At 40.0% G+C, this 21,624-nt stretch overlaps 1 protein-coding gene across 2 annotated transcripts in view; it reads right to left on the minus strand.

Annotated features, from left to right (window-relative positions):
* Window positions 1-20,604, minus strand: part of atp13a3 (ATPase 13A3) — a 34,402-nt gene extending 13,798 nt beyond the window's left edge. The window contains exons 1-14 of one of the 2 annotated variants that reach the window (XM_069521895.1): window positions 20,584-20,604; window positions 11,553-11,633; window positions 7,367-7,453; window positions 7,106-7,279; window positions 5,552-5,785; window positions 4,899-4,969; window positions 4,671-4,754; window positions 4,214-4,283; window positions 3,539-3,673; window positions 2,650-2,722; window positions 1,730-1,861; window positions 1,365-1,547; window positions 710-867; window positions 90-278 (exon numbers count right to left, since the gene is read on the minus strand). In XM_069521895.1, coding sequence (XP_069377996.1) covers window positions 90-278; window positions 710-867; window positions 1,365-1,547; window positions 1,730-1,861; window positions 2,650-2,722; window positions 3,539-3,673; window positions 4,214-4,283; window positions 4,671-4,754; window positions 4,899-4,969; window positions 5,552-5,785; window positions 7,106-7,279; window positions 7,367-7,417 — 1,554 coding nt within the window. In that variant the 5' untranslated portion in view covers window positions 7,418-7,453; window positions 11,553-11,633; window positions 20,584-20,604. Of the gene's footprint in view, window positions 1-89; window positions 279-709; window positions 868-1,364; window positions 1,548-1,729; window positions 1,862-2,649; window positions 2,723-3,538; window positions 3,674-4,213; window positions 4,284-4,670; window positions 4,755-4,898; window positions 4,970-5,551; window positions 5,786-7,105; window positions 7,280-7,366; window positions 7,454-11,552; window positions 11,634-19,497; window positions 19,758-20,583 lie in introns of those variants that run through there. The other variant, XM_020080930.2, reaches the window with a different exon arrangement.
* Window positions 20,605-21,624: the final 1,020 nt, after the last annotated feature.

Below are 21,624 nucleotides of genomic sequence, written 5' to 3' on the forward strand. Positions count from 1 at the left end.
TGTGCAATTTCTTGCTGTCATAAGGAATAAAAGGTCATTCATTTAAACAACTGCGAAAACACAGCAGTCATACAACTTCTCATGCTCACCTTGTCGAAGCAGACCAGATTGATTTGCCCACAGATGTTGATCCTCTGTGGGCTGATGCAGAAAATGCCAATTTGTTTCAGGCGTCGCTGGGCATACACAATTCCAGCAGTCATGGCAGCTGGCAGCGCCGGTGGCACAGTGATGGTAATGATGTCTAGGGACTCAATGATGATGGTCTTAGCTGGCACCTAGAGCAGGCAAAAAGAGAAAGTCATTAAACTTCTTCATGTCTGATTATCCCCATGTCTTTGATTATCACCTCTCAAGGTAAAAATCAGGTAGAGATTCACAGTTCACTCCCATTCATTGGCTAAAATCCTGGTTTTGGAGTCAAATATGTGACATTTCCAAACATAAGCTGCAGAAAATGACTTAATGCCTGAACAGTGTGAAACACAAGGTTTCTCTTGGATACGTTTCATCTCTGATTATTAATGTTGACATTAAATCCAAAGAAATGTGATAATCCAACCAAAAGCCTCGAGTGTAATCTGAAGCCTTTAACAGTTAATTATATTCCATAGTATAATTTAAGATTTGGTTTTCTTACAGTTGCACTCTCATTCTCACCCTGTTTTACACTGCATTTGTTTAATGTGCTTGTCACCTCATACATTACCTTGTTTATGATGCTGAGGACAATAGAGTAGATAAAGCCAATTCCAGCTACAGCCACCAGACACAACAGGAAGAGGTAGGCATCACGGTAAAGCTTGAAGTCGGTGGGTTTGGGATACAGGATGGAGCGCACCAGCTGTCCTTTGGCTGTGCTGAAACCTGAGAGGAAGAAGAGGACAAGTCTTTTATAAGTGGAACCTGCTTTTAATACTGGAATCAGGAGTTTGACAAATTCTGTGAGAACGCTCTCAGAAAGCTCCTAACTTTGCCTAAAATGTCCGAGCATGGAGTCGTAACTTATAGGACTGATTTTTGGGGAAATTCCCAGCAACTCTAAGCAACAGTGACACTTTTACATTAATGGGGGGGTGGTTGTTCCTGTTAATAAAATGTAATGCTCTCGTACTGAGCAGCCTTAGTGCTATATATATAGACTATATGTATCAGGTAACTCAATTGAGTACCGCTTCACTCTATGAATAAAGCCTCTGAACTAAAGTCTAAAGATTACATCAGAGATGCTTTTCCCATAAAGTGAGTTGGATTCCTTCAAACTCACTCACAATGTACCAGTTTTTATACATATAGCATCAAAGACATTAACAACAAATTAACACAACATCTTCACATCAAAACACATTTAATAACACACCTACCTGTGCGGACCACCACAGCCTTGACCATTTCACCAGTGTAGAAGCGGGTCTGGATGACATGGGTGCCACAGAAGAGTGTGTGTCTCTTATGGTCCTCTGTGTTGTAGGCACTGTCAGCCTCCCCCCTCATCTCTTCTGGCCCTGGGTTTGGGAGGTTGGTCTTTGTCACAGGAACGCTCTCACCTGACGGACAGTAGACCTATATCAAGACTGGCTTCTAGGGGGTTCACTTAAAAAGGATTTTTTGTTTTTGTTTTGGAGTCTCCTGTAGTTTTTTGTTAAATTTATCGACAAATATATAATCTATTCCAACAAATCTCATTCCAAAGTTATCAGACTTTAGATTTTCAGATATGTCCTCTAACCTGTGAGCATGCTTTCATTGACGATGCAGGTGCCGCTGATCAACACGGCATCACATGGCATGATGGTCCCATTGCTGGGAATGACCATCACATCACCAGGCACCAGATCAGTAGACAGAATCTCTTCGATATCTGCCAGGTAGGAGGGTACAATGGAGGAGTAGAGAAGGTAAATGTGTGCATTTGATACACAGGTGGAGAGCAAAGTGGGTAAAAATATATAGGAGAGACACTTGTGAGTGTGGCTAAAGTGTATAAAGGATCCAGCAGAAGCAGATGGTGGATCTGGGGGGTGGAGGAGTGAGAAAGGAGATATTTTGTGTCAGAGTCCAAGAGTCTTGTTCAGCACATATCTCATTACTCAGCCCCCTGAGGCAACAGTAGGAAAAAGGCATCACAAGCAGGGGCCAGGGCAATGAATGGATGCATAAAGAAAAATGTTGGTGTACCAACTCAGCAATACTTCTGACAGATTCAGACTATGAGTTAAATATTCTTCTTTGTCCAACTCATGGAGGTAATCTTAATAAGCTGATAAGATACCTGATGAAACTGTCAAGGCGTATGCATCACCTCTGCAGACGCTATCACCCATTTTAAAATGCATGTAGCTATATAAAGGCACGTGCGAAACAATTAAAGAGTGCTTTTCATTGTGATAAACCCACTCTCACATACACACACTCTGACTCTGCGGTCTCCCCAAATAGTAGCCATCTGGAGGACAGCCAAAGGAGAGTGACTGTGCGACTGAGTCTGGTCCAGCACAGAAGCAGAAAAATGCCAACTGTCAGGTTTGTAAAAGCACTCTTCAAAAAGGCTGGGAACCGAATAGAATAATACATGATACAAGCTACTATTACAATTTATGTATAGAGGCATTCATGAAAAACGGACACACAAAAAAAAAATTGACAAACCATTGTTGGCTCGGCATACAGACACACGGACAATACTGTGAGCTGCCACCATATCGTGAAGCATGACGTATTGCTGGAGAAGAAAAGACAAAGAAAAAAAGAGTGATGAAAAACTTCTCTATTCCCATGAGCACCTCTGTTAATGCAAAGGTGTTTTTGTCTGGGTTTGTGAGCTATGAAGCCAGGGGCAGCAGACCGTGTGAATATGAGCCTTTATGCTACTCTCAAAACCCTGGATCAGACACGAGTTGGGCAGCGAGTCATTCTGACATGGACTCTCACTGGTGCCGTCACATTACAAACTTTGTTGCACCAGAGCAGTCAATAAAAGCAGTATAATAGGCTTGTAATATGTAAATGTAATATGCATTTAAGTCTGTTTGGTACTAGATATAATGTTTCATACAGTGGAGGTACACTTTTGCGGAAGCCAATGTAAGACAAAACTATACTGATGTCAATTATGTGACAGATAAGATGCATCTTGTTGGTATTATCAGTAAAATAATAACACGTTCCACATGCAGTCGTATTCCGGGTTTTAAAGACTGTTTTACAAAACTTCTGGTGTATGAAGTTGACATTTTGGCCTATTGGTGCTTAAGTAAAGATTTGAGTCCCCTCTAGAAATCAGGCCATCATATCTCAATAGCTTTTGCTGTTTTAAATATTATTAAATAAAATCATCAAAAATTCATTTTAGAAAATCTAAATAACAATTGCATCCAAATTGTGAAGTATGAGGGGCTAATTGTTTAAAGTCTGAAGAAGATGAGAATCAGCAAATGGATCTAATTTCTCTTCCAATTTCACCTGGTTCTCCCTTGAATCTGCAGTATGATAAACAGATCTGGATTATTAAAGGATCTCAGCAGTTTGTGGCGCTCACCTTTTTGATGGTGTACACAGAGGTAGCTGTGGATATAACAGACATGAACACGATGGCCACAGCATAGTAGTAATACTCATCGGCACTCCACAGGATCACACTGAAGAGCTGGAAGATGTAGAAAGGGTTGAGGACCTGCAGGAGGAGACAGAGGGGAAAGATTAGTGCAGCAAATGCCAAAGTGACAGTTTAAAGATTGGAATTACAGATAAAGACAGACTGAGACATTCAGCTTGTTTTTTCAGTTTATAACCATAAACTAAGAAAAATCTAAAATGGCACTGGATTTATAAATCTTTTTATCTTTGATAATTAAAAAATAATTTAAACTATTGTTTGAACAGAACAGTCACTTCAGCCCTACATGAAAGTGCATTATAAAAAAGTGAAAACACATTTCTGCAAAAGATATCACTGAATAAATAATTCAACTAAGGACACATACTATCATATTGTATCATTCATACAGTTATTTTTTCAAAGCTAGTATCAATTAGCAGCATACAGTCAGACATGCATGTCTGTTCTCCATTGTCCATATATTCTACATGCCACACACACTCATCATTAATATTTAACATAAAATGTCATTGATTGTAGTAATTAATAGTTGAGGCCACAAGTTTACAGGGTGTTTTCAAATAAGAGTTAAAGAAAATGCCAACTGGGTCTTACCTCTTTGATAAGCAGCTTGAAAACAGAAGGCACTTTCACTGCAATTTCATTCACTCCGAAGAACAGTCTCCTGACAAGTGGTGAGAGAGACATTCATTGGGTCAAGTGTTCTGATTTGTCTCCATAACAATGTCTCTGACAAAATGACTTATGTAAAAGATGCTTTTTGCCAAAATCCATTGAAGAGCATTAACTTAATTCTAGTTATTTACACTTTTTTTTCTTCTTCAATTTCACTCAGAAAGTGCGATACTACCCATTTTCTTTTCTTTTCTTGACAGTCAGTATGATGCTGGTCAGCGAAGGTAAATAACTACTACATGTGCGTAAAACTGCTTAACCAAATGTCACCCACATCTGAATTAGCAGAATCCACTGGGCTGTGTACCATTTAAATTCTCATATCTGGGGAGTTCCTGCATTTATATCTGGCCTAACCAATCCCTCAGGTAGTTACCTGTACTCCTGCTGGTTCCTGGTCAGGCCTGCACTGTGCTCCGAGTGGAGGGCGGAGCAGCTGATCTGTAAATCCTCCAGGCCACTGTGGCAAGAAAAGTTGGTCAAAGTACAAGAAAAAGTGGACACTTTCAATCACACATAACAGTGCTAATAATGCAAGTCAAACTATTTATACAGCTGTTTCATCTTTATATTGTTCCCTCTGCTGTGATTAAAGAATTCTTACCTTAAATCTTGAAAGTTCTGCAGCTCGTCATTCCAATAATACGTTGTGCTATGGAAGGTAAAATAGCGAATCTGAGGGATGCAGAGATGAGAGGGGCAGAAGGAATGATTTTCTTTTGATGTATGTTTTCAGCAATGTTGTCAATACAATTCAAAGCAAATTTAAAAGGAAAACTAATAAGAAAAGTAATTAGAGAAAGTGCAATTTCCCATTCAATTATGTCAGTGTAAATATTTCAGTGGAGGTAATTGCATAGTAATTAAGCAATTGTAAACCAAGTAGAGTTAGGTTTACTGCTTGGTAATGGAAAGCATGTGGTCAATGTAGAGTAGCCACAAGAACAGCAAGTCATAGGATGGCATGTGTCTCGGTCTACGACAGAAAGAGGAACGCCAGGGCAGCATTCTGTATTATGTAATGGGCCAGGGTCCAAAACTTTGAGACCACTTTCTCTTTAACTTCTTTAGTAGAAGTGTTCTCAGAATTTTGAACCTGTGTTTACTTTAAGACTTTGTTTTTTTCCCATCACAACATAAATATGAAGTATAAAACATCAAAACCATTCTGTCAACTGTAGAAACCTACTGATTGATGGTTGCCATCATTGATGTGTATGTGTGTAAATACAGTACATTGCGGAGAATGGCACCTACTTGTGTGGGCTGGTATTCTGCAAATCTTCTGATGAGCTCCTGAGCAGGGCTGCCATCGGAGGGGTGAGTGGTGTGTCCGTTGGCTAGAGGGGGGGAGGCTGGGGAGGAGAAGGGGCAGGAAGGAGAGGAAGGGGAGCAGGGGGAGGTGGTCTGGGTCTCCAGGCTGTGGAAGGGGTTACTCCCCGGGGCCAGCATCACTCGCACCCTGGCCAGGAACCAGCGCCGAAACTCATCCTGGTGAAATAAAAACATGAAGAAAGTGAAACAACTGAACTTAAGGTCCCTTCATTCATCCCGCACACTATAAATAGAGATGATTATAAACATTGTGATGGCAGTAATGTTCAATGCCACAGGCAGGAGACTGGAAAGTGAAAAGTTTGTGATGTTAGCTTACACCTGCAATAAGCTTCACTTACTGAACTCTGCATGATAGAGAGATCTTCAAACTACTGAAAGCCATGTTATCACACTGCATTGTATTTTTTGACACATACCAATTTACTCTACACTCTGTGACAGTCAGTGTGCATTTCCCTTTATTCTCCTGACAAAACATTGTATTTTACCAATACATAAAACAGCACACCAAAAACATAATATGAATGAAAACTTAGAAACAAAATTTGCAAAAAAAACGTCTTGTTTATTAACAGACAAGATGTAATATATAGTTTCACATGGCCCGAATATAATCCACATTCAAATTCATACGTCTGTCACCCATCACTCACAATGACAATTTAAATGTAATCAATAACTAGAATGAGATACACAGATTCATTTACACATAACTTATTTACTACTTATGATTACTGTGCTGCAACAATACATCAGTTGTATTCACAGACAGCTTTAAGGGCATATGAGCTTGAGGGTTTTATCTTCTGCATATATCTAACTACCAAGTTACGCCTGACAGCATTTGGACATGACATCCCTGCAGTTAACTGGATAATTTAAAAAATGAATCATGAGTGTTGTTTTTTGTAAACTACAATCTAGAAAAAAGGGTTAGGGTAGTAAATTAAGTTATATAATACAATGTAACATATAATTCACCATCCTGTGTCCTGTATCCTCTGACATGGGCAACAGCTTAACCCTTTATTCTTTGGTCCACAAACTACAGTGGACGATAAATCTTAATTCTTCAACTGTGTTTACTTTACCATCCAGTTATTTTTCTTGGCTTTCAGAGGCTCAACATAAGATGTAGCACCCTCTAATTTTGAAACAAATTCCAAATATAATAATTTCACACCTTAGTGCTGCACTAATATAAAATAGTTTTAGTTATCTTACAATTATTATCTTTAGTAATTGTTGTTCACAAATTGTGAACAGTAATGTTTTTAGTTTGTATTTGTTGTTCAACCCAAAAAAAAAATCTAATGATCTTCAATTTACTGTCATTCATAAAATTTGACATTTGATCATCATCATAGCTCATATTTGATATTTATTACTGGAAAATTACTAAAAGATAAATCGATTAGCAGGTATCTACAGATTCATTCTGTTAATTATTGCATGTGTGTACGTGTTACCTACCACGGAGCGCAGCAACACCACTTCAGCATCACGGGCTGTGGTACGGGTGCAGGTGGATTTGACGCACCACTCTGGCATCCAGTAGAGAAGCAGGAGGAGCAAGCCCCCTGTGCAAAACACCCCGAGGCCCACTAGGACCAGCCGCCAGCGACAGAAACGGTAGCCTTGCAGCTCCTAAAATGTGTAACAAGAAAACATGGTGCAGTTTGATGAGTGTGAGAGCAAGACCTCCTGCATTGGACGGATGTAAAATGACAGTACCATCTCCTCCTCCTCGCCCTTGTTGAGGACCTTCAGGTCTTCCTTCTCCATGCTGCCAAACAGTGTGCAAAGCCCCTTCCTTAGTCACTGTAAATACAACAGACAAAATGTCAGTGTGAACTGTGGAAAAATATTTCAGCTCTGTCACAGCCTATCAAAACAGTGGCTCAACACCAGAGGGTCACACACCCTAGCGGGGGTCACAAGATGTTTTCTAGGGATATTGTGCAGAAGAGTTACGTGTGGAAAATGCTGTGTATTTGTCATTAATGCATTAATCTCATTTTTGTAAGCTTCCTCTATTACATAATGATGAGAAAAGGCCTAGAAGGGGAAAAACACAGGTCATTTACTGTTTTCATTTCCTGTATTTCTGTGGTTGCAAAATCATGCATCCACTCTTCAAGGATGGGGTTTATAAACTGAGAAGGATTTGGAACTGTTACTGTGCAGCCAGTTAATATTTAATCTGGTATCAAAACCTATTGGTACGGTGGTGGTGCAGAACCAAAGGGGCAACTCAGGAGGTACGGGTAACCCCTCAAATCTGATTAACCAACCTTGGTCCTACTCCAACACATCATTCTATGTTTAACACTAAAAATACCAGAATTCAACTATTTGTAACAAAGTAAATTCTCTGAAAGTTGTTTAAAAGTGATAATAGATAAAAAATAATTTAAATAGTTGGCTGAAAGTAGTTGACTGGTTAAGTTAAAGTATCAAAGTAATAGATAAATAGTTCAGTAGAAATTTCTGGTAAATAGTGCAAATAATAAATGGTTGAAGTATATCGTAAATAATATAGTGTCTAAATCAAGGAAGAAACTTTAAATGGTCAGCTAAAGGCAATAATGGATAAATGGTGGTTAAATGAGGGATTTGGGAAGGAGTGTGACATAATTACAAAGCATCTGTGCTAGACAAATCTTTAGGAGGGAGGGTCTTTTCGGCTCCAGAATCCCCTGAAGCGGAGGCTGAGAAGCTTGGTGGTCCACAGCAGTGTCAGTTAGAGACAATGGCTGCAGATGTCTCTTTATTGGTCTTGTGATGCAGACATTGGCTATGCATGCAATGTGAAATGTTCAATAGTGCATGGATTTCAATGAGGAACTGTGTGAGAGTACATATGATTTTCTTAACTGGTGAAATCCTTTGGACATAGAGTGAACTCTTCAACTGTTTATTGGGAAAATGCATAAGGCAGATATAACTGTGGGTACAAAGTACATTAAAGTTAACAGAGGTCAGTAATTCACTGAAGACCACAGATAAACACCAACTATGAAAATGTAGCGCCCTTCTTAGATAGCTGCATGACTCAGAACACCTGAGACTATCTCTTAACACTCCCGCACACAAAACAACAGAGTCATCAGATATGTGTTACCCAGTATCAAGCTTGACCCTCTTTCCTCCCCTCAGTTGTCCCAGAGGAGCAGCGAGCTGCCAAGGAAGGTACACTGTCAATGTGTTTGTGAGTGTATCTGAATTCTGATATTGACAGAGAGGGGCATCTGGGTCAAAAACGAGCAGGCCCTTAAAAATGCCACAATCTGTCTATTAGGCTAAAAGAAAAAATATGCTTCAGCAGGTTATTTTGTCTTTTTGTGCATCATGCACTGCAAAGAGACAAACATCGAAGCTGACTGTTTAGAGTCAAACTGTGAGTAGAAAAAAAGACCTTAATTGGGCTAATGGCTTTAGTTGCAGTTGGTAATCAATTTGTCAATCATGTATAATCAGCATTTCACCGGGGATTTTGGGGGAACTGGTGACAACCCATAATGCCCTGCAATTATGCCATCAAGTTCTTGAGGGATAAAGGCACAAGCCAAAACATTGGTGGAGAAGCTTTGTCATGGCAATTCCAATCATGCCACAAAAAAACTTAAGGAAGTAACAAATTAGAGATGGACAGTAATGTCTGGCGTCTTTGTTTACAAGATGGATTTGCATGAAACCACATCCAGGCGAGGGCAGGACAAAACTTGCTTCTGTGTCTGTGTGTTTTGTAACACTACAGCTTGGTACATTAGCAGCCACACACTGTGCTACTGTTGTACATCATATCATGAGTTATGTTGAGTTCAGGTAACATGCTGCACTTTCACAGAATGAACCTAAAAAGTACTGAAAACTAATCAGTACCTCTCGCCTCTATGCATAACACTTACACTTCATAACTACGGGAGCTAAAATTGGGTGAAAATGAATGACATTGGCAGAGGGGGAAGAGGAGCCACACAAAAAGAGTGGAGGATTTCTTATTAAAAACTGCACAGCCTGTACAAGGTAGTGTCCATGCCAACACACATTACATTGGATAATGTGTGCAAAAAGACAAAATACATATGCTAATGATCAAATTAATTTGCAAAGCTATCCCATGCAATACATTATTTAAGTCATTCAACTACACAGTCCTCAATCGAATAATTCATCTACAAATTGAAACACAAAAATACACATTAGATTGTCTCCTGAAGACTAATTACTGCCACATTTTCCACAGACCTTCTGTTAGATTGAATGCTATGTCATTTAGAGCTTAGCATATATTTGAGTCAAAGGTGACTGTAGTTGAACTGTGCCTTGATGTTTAGTATGGTGAGTACAAACTTCTCTAATGCATCTTTTCAGGAGAATGCAGCCACAATCTCAATTGTATGTAATGGGCTACCCCTGTGCCGTGTTGTAACTGTGTCTTTAGTATGAAGGCCCACTTACGCTCAGGAATATGATTCAGAGATTGCATAAAAAGAGACAGACATGCACAAAGACACAAAAACATGTAATTGAGTTACACAAGCACAGGGAGAATTAGAGAACCCTGCACTGGCATGGTGTGACAAAGTAATGTGCCTATAGGGTCACCCTGCTACTGCCCCCGCCAACCTACAAGACTCACCGATCCTTATCACGGCCCCCCGCACGTCGATCTTATCAGCCAGCTGCACCCGGCTGGACTTTTTCTCTGGCATACAGCGGGATATTTTGCTTAGGACCAAGCCCTTCCTTGTATTTTACAATAGCAGGCGCGAGGCAGTGGGTGCAGTGCAACAAGAACATTCCCTTCCCAGTCTCTGCAATGACTGGAAATGCCGACACCAGGGCATAATGGACATGCTCTTTCACAAAATTGCTGGTGGTGGTATGGTGACTCAGAAACAACACATCCATATAAGACTGCACCGATGAGCAACTGATGAGTATCAAACTTAAATGGTTTTTGAAACCAGAGAATGAGAAGGTAACGTAGTATGTTATGTTTGAGTTATCTCTTCAGATAACAGCAGGGTAACCTCAGAAAACACAAAGACTTCTATAATTACAGGCTCCAAACAGCCAAACAGAACAAAGTTAACAGTTTCAAGCTAAATTGAAATTGAATCAGCCCTAGAATCAGTAGCAGAAGTTCATTAGTAATTATAGCAAGACTGGTTTCTGGGCCGGGCACAGAATACTGATTGCTGCCCATTATTGTGGGCGGTAGTTCTACAGCAGGGTCAAGCTGAGGAAGACTGTCAGAATTAAAGCAATATGCTGGATGAGATTTGAAATCAAAGTTTAGCATACTTTATGTCAGGGTGCAAGCCTTTAGATCCACGGAGATCATGTGTCGTCCAGAAGCAGCCATCCAAATATTACTTTGTTTTATAACCCATACAGTAAAATAACACAGGATCCCACAAATCAATATAGAAAATAAGAAGAGCTAAGTTATATCTGCATCATTAAACAAACAATATTATCTAGAGTAAACCGTTATCTAATAAATATAAATAGATTGTTGGTTCTAAGTCTTACAAAATTACTTCACATAGCTCATTTGCAGCACTGTCAGCTCAGTTGATTCACTGACTGGGTGTGAAGCTATTTGAGGGACTTCTCTGGATGAGAAACTGAGGATGGTGATCTGGCCAAACAGGACATAAACTGAACTACTGAATCACTTTAGTGTCTATGTGAACAAAGCACAATTAGCTGATGCGCAATCAGAGCCCAAAGCAGAGAGTACAGACAAGAGTTGGATAAGCTTCTTGGTAGTTTCATGCATTTCCCATTGGGTTGCTTTTTCACATTTCAATATTCTCTGCAATTCAGTCAGTAATAAGAATTTGCTCTTCTAGGCTGCATTTTGTCATCAATCTAACAGCGTTAAACATGAAAAGTTTCTAGTTACCTTGAGAACCAGGGACAGGATGCCCCAGGCGGTCCTCCACCCCGTAGTTAGCTTGCTCTATCACCACACCAACCTGGAACCCTGGGGGGGAGACAGTTCATTGTAAACAGTGAGCATAAAATAGCTTTCCAGAATAGTCTTTCAAGCCTATTAACTAATTTGACGATGATAATGCTGTAGGCAAACAGGGAGAGACAGTAACATACTGTATTATCATCAAGAATATTGAGGATTCTTCTTAAAGTTGAAAAACTATATAAATGAGTTAACTGTCTGAGGCAAATAAGTTCAACACTAAACTGTCAGCATTAAGGAATACACTAAAAGAGAGTAAAAATCCTAAGACCATGCCCTGATGAATATCCTCATTTTAGGACAGAATTACTAGAGGGTTAGTGAAATCCTATCCTCCAAGTTCAGATTCATATATTCCTGTTCCCACCAGCTTCTGTGGACTCCATCTGCTGCTAATCCTGTTTCTTTCACGGTTCATTGCCAGAAATTATTTCCTCCAGATCGGACCACAAAGATTTAGTCCACATTTTCTAACCTTGAGGCCAAAATAATATTTTGCAGGTTTATCTCTGATGTAGTCATTGAAAAGTTGGGCAAAGATTTTTAAGGTAAGTTATGTAAATAGAGGGAGTATAGGAGAAATCAATGTTCAAACTGCATACTTTACTACATAAAGGACCATATTTGGTGCCTGTAGGGGTCAGTTTGACTTCAGAGATATTTATAGATTCCAAACCCAGCCTAAAGCCACATTGTTGTCTCACATTTGATTAGTCTTCTATTGTAGCAATAAACAATGTGGGCCTGGGGGAAAAAAAAACACAAACAGAAAAAAAACCATGAGGCAGCTGTTGATAATTTTTTCAAAAAAGAAAAAAAATTATGTGAATCAAATCATAATATACGTAGAGCCCAGAATAGCTATTCAAATCCAAAAATGTAATCGAGATCTGGTTTTAGAATCTAGCACAGCTTTTTATACAGCCTAACGGAACAAATTTCAGGTAATCATCTCAAGCATTCTGACCCTCCAAAGCATCAGCTGCTTTCTGACTACTACAGGTTATACATTCAGTAACACAAGCAAATGGACCTTTATCAATTGTGTGATTTGCAAAAGTTAAGATTGTACAACCGTGAGCCTAGGGTAAAATTAGCCATTCTTTTCAGCCAGAGTAAAAGAATCCCTGTGGCCGACTCAAGAGTGAAGCCGAGCCACTCAAATCAGCCATTTGTACAGTATATAGCAAAGCAAAAGTATACAAACAATTAACTTAAAGGAAGCAAATACTAGACATGTTCTCCTTTCCCTTTCTGTCCTGGTCTTCAACACAGACAAAAGGGAAAAAGTGAACAATGAGCCATGACCTAATGACAGAGGTCTATAATTCATGGAAGCATTAAGAGGAAAAACTGTTTTGTTGCCATCATGCTCTGCACTCAATGTCCTTTCTTTATCACTTCCCCTCCTACTCATGAGGTATTATAGCCAAGCTTTGTTCCCCGTAATGGACTGATCAAGTTTTTAATAACTGTTTATCACTTACTAAGAAAATCTTTGACAAACTGCCCTTCCGCTGCTGTCTGAACATCTAAAACACTTCCCTAGCCATCACACACAAACTTGTTTAGTTTTTTACCCTATGGAAAAATGGGTCAACTTGAGGTTACTTCGGTAACCCCTGTTCTTGGAGTAGTATGAGTGATGTGTCTCGTGGGAAATGCCCCTAAATATTCACAAATGCACTTTTACCTTTGAGCCCTCAGTGGCTGGCAGCCATGAGCAAATGTGAGGGGCAACTACCAGCCAGCTGCAGAGCAGATACCCTAGATACACACATGACCCAATTATCTGTCGAAAATGCCTTACTCCCGTTGATCAAGTCCTACAGAAAGGAACATTGGAGTAACTGAGAAATTGAAAGGGAATTTCCGTCGGAATTTCCCTCGCACACCATTCTTAAAATGCTCTCCACTTACACTCACAAAGAGACATAGTGGATGGTTCCCTGATAATCTGAATAGTATTAATAGCCCCCCACAAGAGCAAAGAAGTTTTTAAACTAAGAGACTCACAGACCAAGACAGACCAAGTCACTGTGAGTGGAGGCACAATATCTTTCTGTGCGCCTCAGAGAGAAGATCCCTGTGCAGCAGGAGGAGCCATGGGCAACTGCAGGGAGGTTCATCCACCATCTAGTACATGAACAGCCAGTAAAGAGCTATTGGAGTCAGGGACAAATTGTTCATCCAAACTTGGAGCAGTGTCAGATAAATCAGGGCAAGTGAAGGAAATGCATACAGTAGGGCATGAGGCCACTCATGCACAAATACTTCTACCCCCAGTGGCATGCTCTGATGGTGCAAGGGGAAAAAAAGGAAACTGCATTATCTCTCCTGACACAAACAGTTCTGCTGCTGAGGCACCAAATGGTTTTCAACCTGCCCCACTACACCTGTGAGCATCCTCCACCGTGTGTAAAGGGGAATCCCCCAAGAAAGCAGGTCTGCCCCATAATTCTGGTAACAAGGGATACGCGTCAACTTAATTGTGACGAAAAGCGAAACACTGAACATGAGCGCAACCATGAGATAACATAGTGGCATGAGACACTCCTGCTGGTTGATGCAGAAATAATGTTAACAGCAACACTTAAATGCTTCAGAATAAAAGTACCAGTGGTTCCACGTTGATAGATTTATAATATATATATATATATATATAAAATAAAACTTATAAATTTACCAGCAGTTTATATAAGTTTATGGCAACTTTACCCCATAGGGGAGTCTATGTCTATATCGAACTATGGACGATTGCCCTCTTAATCCTGAAGACAAAGCTTTTGTTGGCATGGCTTTAAGACAGAGCCTAGGGGCTCTGTAGCAATGATGCTGCTGAAAAACATTAATGAGACATAGTCATACATAATTAAATAAATTGGATCGTAATTACAAGGTAAAACCAATTTGACATTGCATTTATATTTGATAGATTTTCATTAAGTCTCACAAATTCTTTATGACAACCTTAAATGTTTCAACAGGAGCACATGTGCTCCTTGGAAAAAAAGGGTAAGGAATGACAACAAAATAAGAGTGAAAGGGCTGTGAAAAAAAATAATCTTACACATCAAAAGTGTACTGAGTTCAAAGTCACAGCACATGCTTTGGATTAACAGGGGCATTTCTTGACAGTCTGAAAACTGCTGATACCACAATGCAAGAGATTAGAACACAGATTTTTAGAGAATGGCTTATTGGTGAATAATGACCCTGGCAGACACATAATATTCAACATAAATGAAACATGCTATCAAATTTTTGAGTTTCTATATTTCATGATAATTAGTTTAAATATATATAAAACAAAATTACAAATTTTTAAATCAATATTAATATTGCTCCATAATTGAATCTTAACAAATATCTCCTTTTCATCCCTTTCAATATTTTTTTTATATAAACCTTCACATAACTGTCAAAACATGTTTGCTTTACTTGTCTTAGAAAAAAAAAAGTTAGAGAAAACTGTGAACTTTATCTGAAATTAAAAACTACTGCAGTTTCTGGATAGGGTTGATCTGAGAATTTCCTTAAAATCAGAGAGGGATCTTCAGTCAGCAATTAGTCCATCTGCAATGCTCACCATATTCATGTTGCACAACTGCATTCTCAGGTTTGCATTACTGTGTTAAATTTTACAGTTGTTCGTATATTTACAATGAAAGTGTTCTCCACTCCACTGATGTGGGCTACTGGCTTGTCCTGATCTTGTTGGAGGCAAACCGCTATGCCGGCACTAGAAAGGTTTGTTTCTCTATCACACTGCACTTGGGCACTCACACTAAACAGTGCTGGGCCATGGAGAGGACTTTTACCATGTCAAGATATTTCTCATCTCCACTCTGAATCCACACTGACGGGCCTTCCCTCAGATCCTGCTGTTTTAAAGATCACCTGTGAGAAGTCTTGAGGTACTGGCCCAAAGGCCAATGGAATATTGGCACCTTACTTCTTAAACTGAGACTAAACCACCTCCAAATCTCCATTTTGACTTCAAGATCTCTCCCAGTGAACGAGACCTTCAAAGGTGAAAACACCAAGTTCAATTTCTTGAGTCCAGGAATGTGTATTAACAGCTACGTAAAATGAATTAGGAAATGTTTCAAAGAAGCGACTTCATATCACATCTGAGTCCTGCTCAAAGGCTGCATAGCTTATGTGTGTGACTGAAGAACAAAATAATGTGTGTGCATGTAGATATCACTCCTCTATGCAAACTAGTCATCTCCTCAGCATCACATTGACATTACAGATAATTCATATTTATGCTACTCAATCAGGTTATTTTTAACTCATCCGTGTTGGCTTGATTACATGTTTCTCATCCTTTGAAAGCTTGAGTCTTTACAATACCTCAGTGTTTCTCACACAGAGGCCTTTACTTGAGCAGCCTGTCCAAGTGGATACCATCACTCTGTATCAACTTTGCTAGTGTGGGGAATGTCACCACAATGAGCACATCAGTGTTAAATACGATTGGTTATTTCAGACAACAACCAGGTGTGTTATGTATGCCAGTAGCCTAAATCCCTCACGCGGAATTAACTTGATTATACGATTAAGGCTTCCGTCTCCCACATGCAATAAATATATTACAGGTGCTACTGCACTAAATTCATAAACCAACCATTCAGAATGACACACACTGTTCAGCCCTGAAGGCTTTTTACCATCTATTTGAAAATGAATCTCCACAAATGTATCTAAACCAAAATTAAACATGGATTTATAAAGTACTAATTAGTTTTTTTGTGACAAGCCTCAATCATGTCAAATATTATGGATTTAAAATTGAAACTACATGATATCAGAGCTTTCCACAAGGATACGGAGCAACAGGCCAAAGGTGAGCTCATTCCAAACTTTATATTAAAATTTTTTCAAACTAACACAGGGAATCAGGAAGAGAGTAATTTCTCAATTTAAGGCCTATGACCTCCAGCAGTTGGGTGAATGGCCCTGGACCTATTTGAGGAAACAGTAATGAGTAGTCCGTCATTTAGCTGACAGCTGGCACTTATGGAAAGCACTGCTGAGTATATATAAAAAATATCTGCTGCTTTCTGCCCTCCCTGAAAGACATCTGCATCTCCCTGTGCCCCAGCAGGGCCAGGAAAATCACCACAGACAGCATTCAACCATTCACTCTCCCGAGCTCTGGAAGGAGGTACAGGAGCATTAAATCAAGGACAAACAGAATCAAAAATATTTTTTATCCATGGGCCATCAGATCACTGAACCACAATATTGACAGTTTACATGCTTTCTATACAAATTAATCTCAAGTGCAATACTCTTTTTTGTATTATTTATTGTTATATTCATTGTTTGTGTCTGTGTTGAAGTATGTTGTTAGTTTTCTTCTTTTTTTTAAATTTTGCACTAAGCAGCACTCAGAATTCTGTTGTATAATCTTGTACAATGACAATAATGACTCTCTTTTCTTTCAAAAATATATAATATACATAATCTGGATAAAACCTATATCATAAAGATAGAAATAAGGAAGTGGTGAAGTACCAGTTTCCTCTTTATGGTCCCACACACAGCATGCAACATGCAAACATGGGGAAATTTGTATTTAACCCATCCGTGTGAACGGAGCACACACGAAACACACGGAACACAATCCACACAGTGACCACACACGGAACAGTGGGAAGCCATGAAGGCGCCCGGGGAGCAATTGGGGGGTTCGGTGAACTGGCACCTCTCCAACTTCCGTCCATGCTGGACTTGAACCGGCCACCATGCATTCCCAAGCCAAGCAGCTATGGACTGAGCTACTGCTCATTTAAGTACAATAAGGCGGATTGTGGGGGACACTTGAAATAAATGATCTAAGAAAATTCCAGAACTAAATCAGACATATAGTACCTCCATCTCAGGCAAAATGGTTATGTCTCTTGTGCCTCTACATAAGACCTGTGGTTAATTTGGCACATTTTCATTGCCGAGATTATGCAGCCATGACAGAAGACTTAATCACATTAAGCCTACTACCTGCTGTCCTTTAGATCGTTGAAAAGGCAGTCTTTCAGCAATTGAATGCTTTGCTGGCATAAACAAATTGTGTTTCATTTATCTACTCATATAAAAAGTGTACTTTATTATCTTCTTTTAAATGTTACTCCTATGTATATATATATATATATATATGTACATGCATATGAAATCATAATTATTTTTTTTAATATCAATGAGTTTAACTACTTAAGTATCAAGTTAATTTATCTTTCTAAGACACCAGTTACTGGAACTAGACACCTCAATATTGATGCTACACTGTACATTTTTCGATCACCTCCTGTTTACTCATTGCTGGATAGCTTGCTTTTATTATGGATTCAAGCACATAATGGTCAGTGCAAGTTGTCTAATCGTAGGAGATCTGTATGGGCTGTGTGAGTCTCACAGCTTTCCATTTGAGAAAACATAGTGGCATCTACTGTGACCAAATATTAATAATGTTTCTGAAGGAGAAAGTCTCTGTCTGTATGCAAGAGCTGATGTTTTACTACATGTGTTTAAACTGCTGTTCTATAAACATAAAAACCAACACATGGCACAGGTTTCATTAAAGGATAACTGTGCTTTCTTAACCTGGACCTTATCTCATGTTGTGGGTGTAAATGACTGATAGAGACACAGGTCTTTGCAATAGTTCCACTACTGAGCAAACTACCTGCGACTGCGAGACAGAGCTGCGACATAATCCAACTGGGCATTTGTAAACAAAGTGAGTCCACAAATGTGCTTAATATTACCACAGACAGATTCAGATTGTTATCGTAAACACGTGGATCGTATTCCTAGACAGTTCATTCTTTTTGGAAGAGTACCAAGATTGTCTTTAACCAAGAACTGCCTTTAATTCGCAACATGCAGAGCCACCAGACTCCATTGACACATTCGCAGGTCTAAGGGTTTCATCAGGCCGTGTCTGATCATCATCTGAAAAGTATCACAAAGAGAGGCACAAGAGCTCCTGGTGTTGGATTACACTGCAATACTGCTTCAGGGTTGCCAAACATACTGATCTTGCTCAAGGGTGGAAGTCAAGATTTCAAATATTTTCCAACTAGTAATCATTTACATTTAAAAGCAGGGTAACAAGTTTAAAGGAGAAACGTATGGGTTACCCTTTAAGCTGCCTTAACTAGAGACCAGTCCAGTGGGGCAGGTGTTTACAAGCAATGAAGCTGTCAGAGAGGAGGCGTGTTTACGATTTACAGCCTCTAAAATTACAGGATTTCATTGTGATGACTTGAAATGTGTGAAATGTAGCTCCAATGATCCCAGCTGGCCAAAACAACTTCCCAATTATGCCATTAAGAGAACAAACACACGTTCACATCTGTGTGATGTGTAGCCAACGGCTATACGTTGTGAGATCATTTAGATTTACTCAGTGTTGTTGTTCTTTTGTTAGCTTATGTTCAAATACATCCACGCGGATGGCAGAATAGCTGACAGCTAGTCGTGGGTGCGAGTCCCGGGCAGCAGGATAGCGCTTCATCGGGAAGACGTTTGCTGGATGTTGGCTAGCAGGCTAACGCTAGCCTGGCTTCATTGTTAGCGTGCTACTCGGTAACTAGCTTCATAACAAAGTCCATGTGTCTCCCAGCGTTCGCGCAATCACTGCCAGACAGTGCGAATGGGAAAACGGCATTCGAACCGCAGTCTTGACCCGATTTCCCCGCACTTACCGAAGCAAGGAGGACGGTTGACTTCCGCACACACACACACACACTGGCATACACACACTCACACACACGCTTTTGCTAACGCTGCCGCTTTAGCTCCGCGGGGTAGCGACTGACACATGGGTGAGGATGACAGCCATGAAGGCGCATACACTCACCCAGAACCACCTGGTCACGCTGAAGATCACCTCCGAGTCATGGCGAGACGAGAGCGGCTGTTATCTGCGGGAAGACGTCGCTAAAGAGGACGGAGGACCGGGGTTTCGTGGGGAAAGGTTGCCGCAGCACACGGTCGGTAGGTCGGTCGGACGAGCGGAGAAGGAGCGGGGCGCCGCTGTGTGTTGACAGCTCAGCGGGACAGACTGAGAGCTACAGCGGCGGCGAACTGGCCCGAACTGGCTGCGTGACGGCAGGAAGTGACATGTGCTGAAATCACGGGAGCGAGAACACCGCCCACGACTCTCCCAGAGAATGTGCTTCATGTTGGGGGGGAGGTTTCTCACCTGGCGCTGCTGGGACATGATGCTGATACCGACAGCCATGATGCCTCGACAGATAATAATATGTGTTGCAGCAAGTATTGTATTTAAGTAGTATTTCATTTGTATGCTACTTTGTTCAGCTTCTCATGTATGACCTTGTGTAATATTTGAGAGCATGGCTATAGAGGAGCCTGTGACCCAAGTATTTCATTACCGAGACTGCTGCGTGTAATTGTTGTGCACATGATAAGTAAAGTCTGGAGTCTTGAATCTGCACCTCCTTCTTGTTAGCAAACGGGACATAGACCAAATTAAAAAGTCCAACAGCCAATGATTGCAATGTGTATAAGTACAATTTCAAGGTACTCTTTACTGAGTATTTCTTTTTTATTCTACTTTGTTCTGCTACTCGTGTATGACATACATGAGGTTTTGTTACTTAAAGTGGGCAGCTCATCTTTTACCTTTTTGCCAGGGCCTGATCCACCTGATCCATCGAGCCCATAGTTGACCAGTTTAGTAACTCACCAATATTTTCAGTACAAAAAACTAAACTTTACATTTATCAGACAGATGTACTTACTAAGTTTTCTTTTATCGAAATTGTGCCTTAAAAACCTATGATTTGGTTAAAATACAGTAAGTAACCAGAATGGCACTCAGTAGAGCGCATTCCTCCGCCAAGACCGAGCAATACTACCCATGATTGAGTTCTCATAACAGAATTACTGTATAAAAGAAAAAAGTAAGTGGTCTGATAACCTGAATGACTCTTCCCAGGACCAGGCTCCATCCCTCCACTTGGTTTGGTGGAAACTGGTTTCTTAGTTTTTAGCGTCATCCTGCAAACAGATAAAGCAACAAACACACAAACAGACACTTGTGAAAGCATAACCTCCTTGTCCCGGGGCCCATAAACAGGATAATCCAATCATGCTAAATTAAGCAAATGTACAAACACTGTGAAGCAAACGTCATAGGTGCTGGTAGCTCTCTGGTGAGTTTGAACTGCACATACATAAAGTTTAGGGAGTTGCAAGAGAGACACCAGAAGTTTCTGTATCATTTTTTTCTTTCCCCATGACTAATTTTTCATAAACAGATCCATACATGTCTCTTGATGCAATCAAAGATATCACAGGCTGGGTGGTACCATTTGTGACAAGTAAAGTGAGTCAAATCACTATTCTTAAGAAACCCACAATGAACTATGATACAATTCTTAATTAAGTAACTACTGGTTAATCATCAATTCCTTGCTTATTCAGGATTTTGTATTGCCCCTCTCCCTTTCTAACAAACTTGCAAGGTGAACAAAATGTCCCGCGGCCTCAAATCATCCACCATCTTCCATGTTCTCTGCAGTGGAGTGATCAATGACGCACGGGCCAAGAAAAACAGAAAGGCCCACTCCCCACTGCTGCTTCACATGTGCTAATCCTTGCTCTTGATCACTTCTGCAAACAGAATTCCACCTTTTATATGTGGGACACGCTGTTTGTTTTCCTTTCAGCCAATCTCAGAAGAGACAGAGATGAGGCCCAGAGATGGAGCAATGCTAGCTCAGCATTTATCATAACTATAGATGACATTATTGGAGTGCAAACGCAATTTTATTTCTTGAGTTTATTCGATATATAAGGAAATACATCTTAAAAACAACTTCTCATATTAGGTCTATTTTCAAGACGATTCTCTGGTTTAAGTTCCTGGGTGAACAACAGCACTTCGGGTAAATATAAAACAAAAAATAATGTTAGACATAGGATATATTGTTTACAAGATAAACTACAGTTAATCCTA

The sequence above is a fragment of the Paralichthys olivaceus genome, chromosome 3 (genome assembly GCF_024713975.1).
Source record: "Paralichthys olivaceus isolate ysfri-2021 chromosome 3, ASM2471397v2, whole genome shotgun sequence".
In the NCBI taxonomy this organism is placed as follows: domain Eukaryota; kingdom Metazoa; phylum Chordata; class Actinopteri; order Pleuronectiformes; family Paralichthyidae; genus Paralichthys; species Paralichthys olivaceus.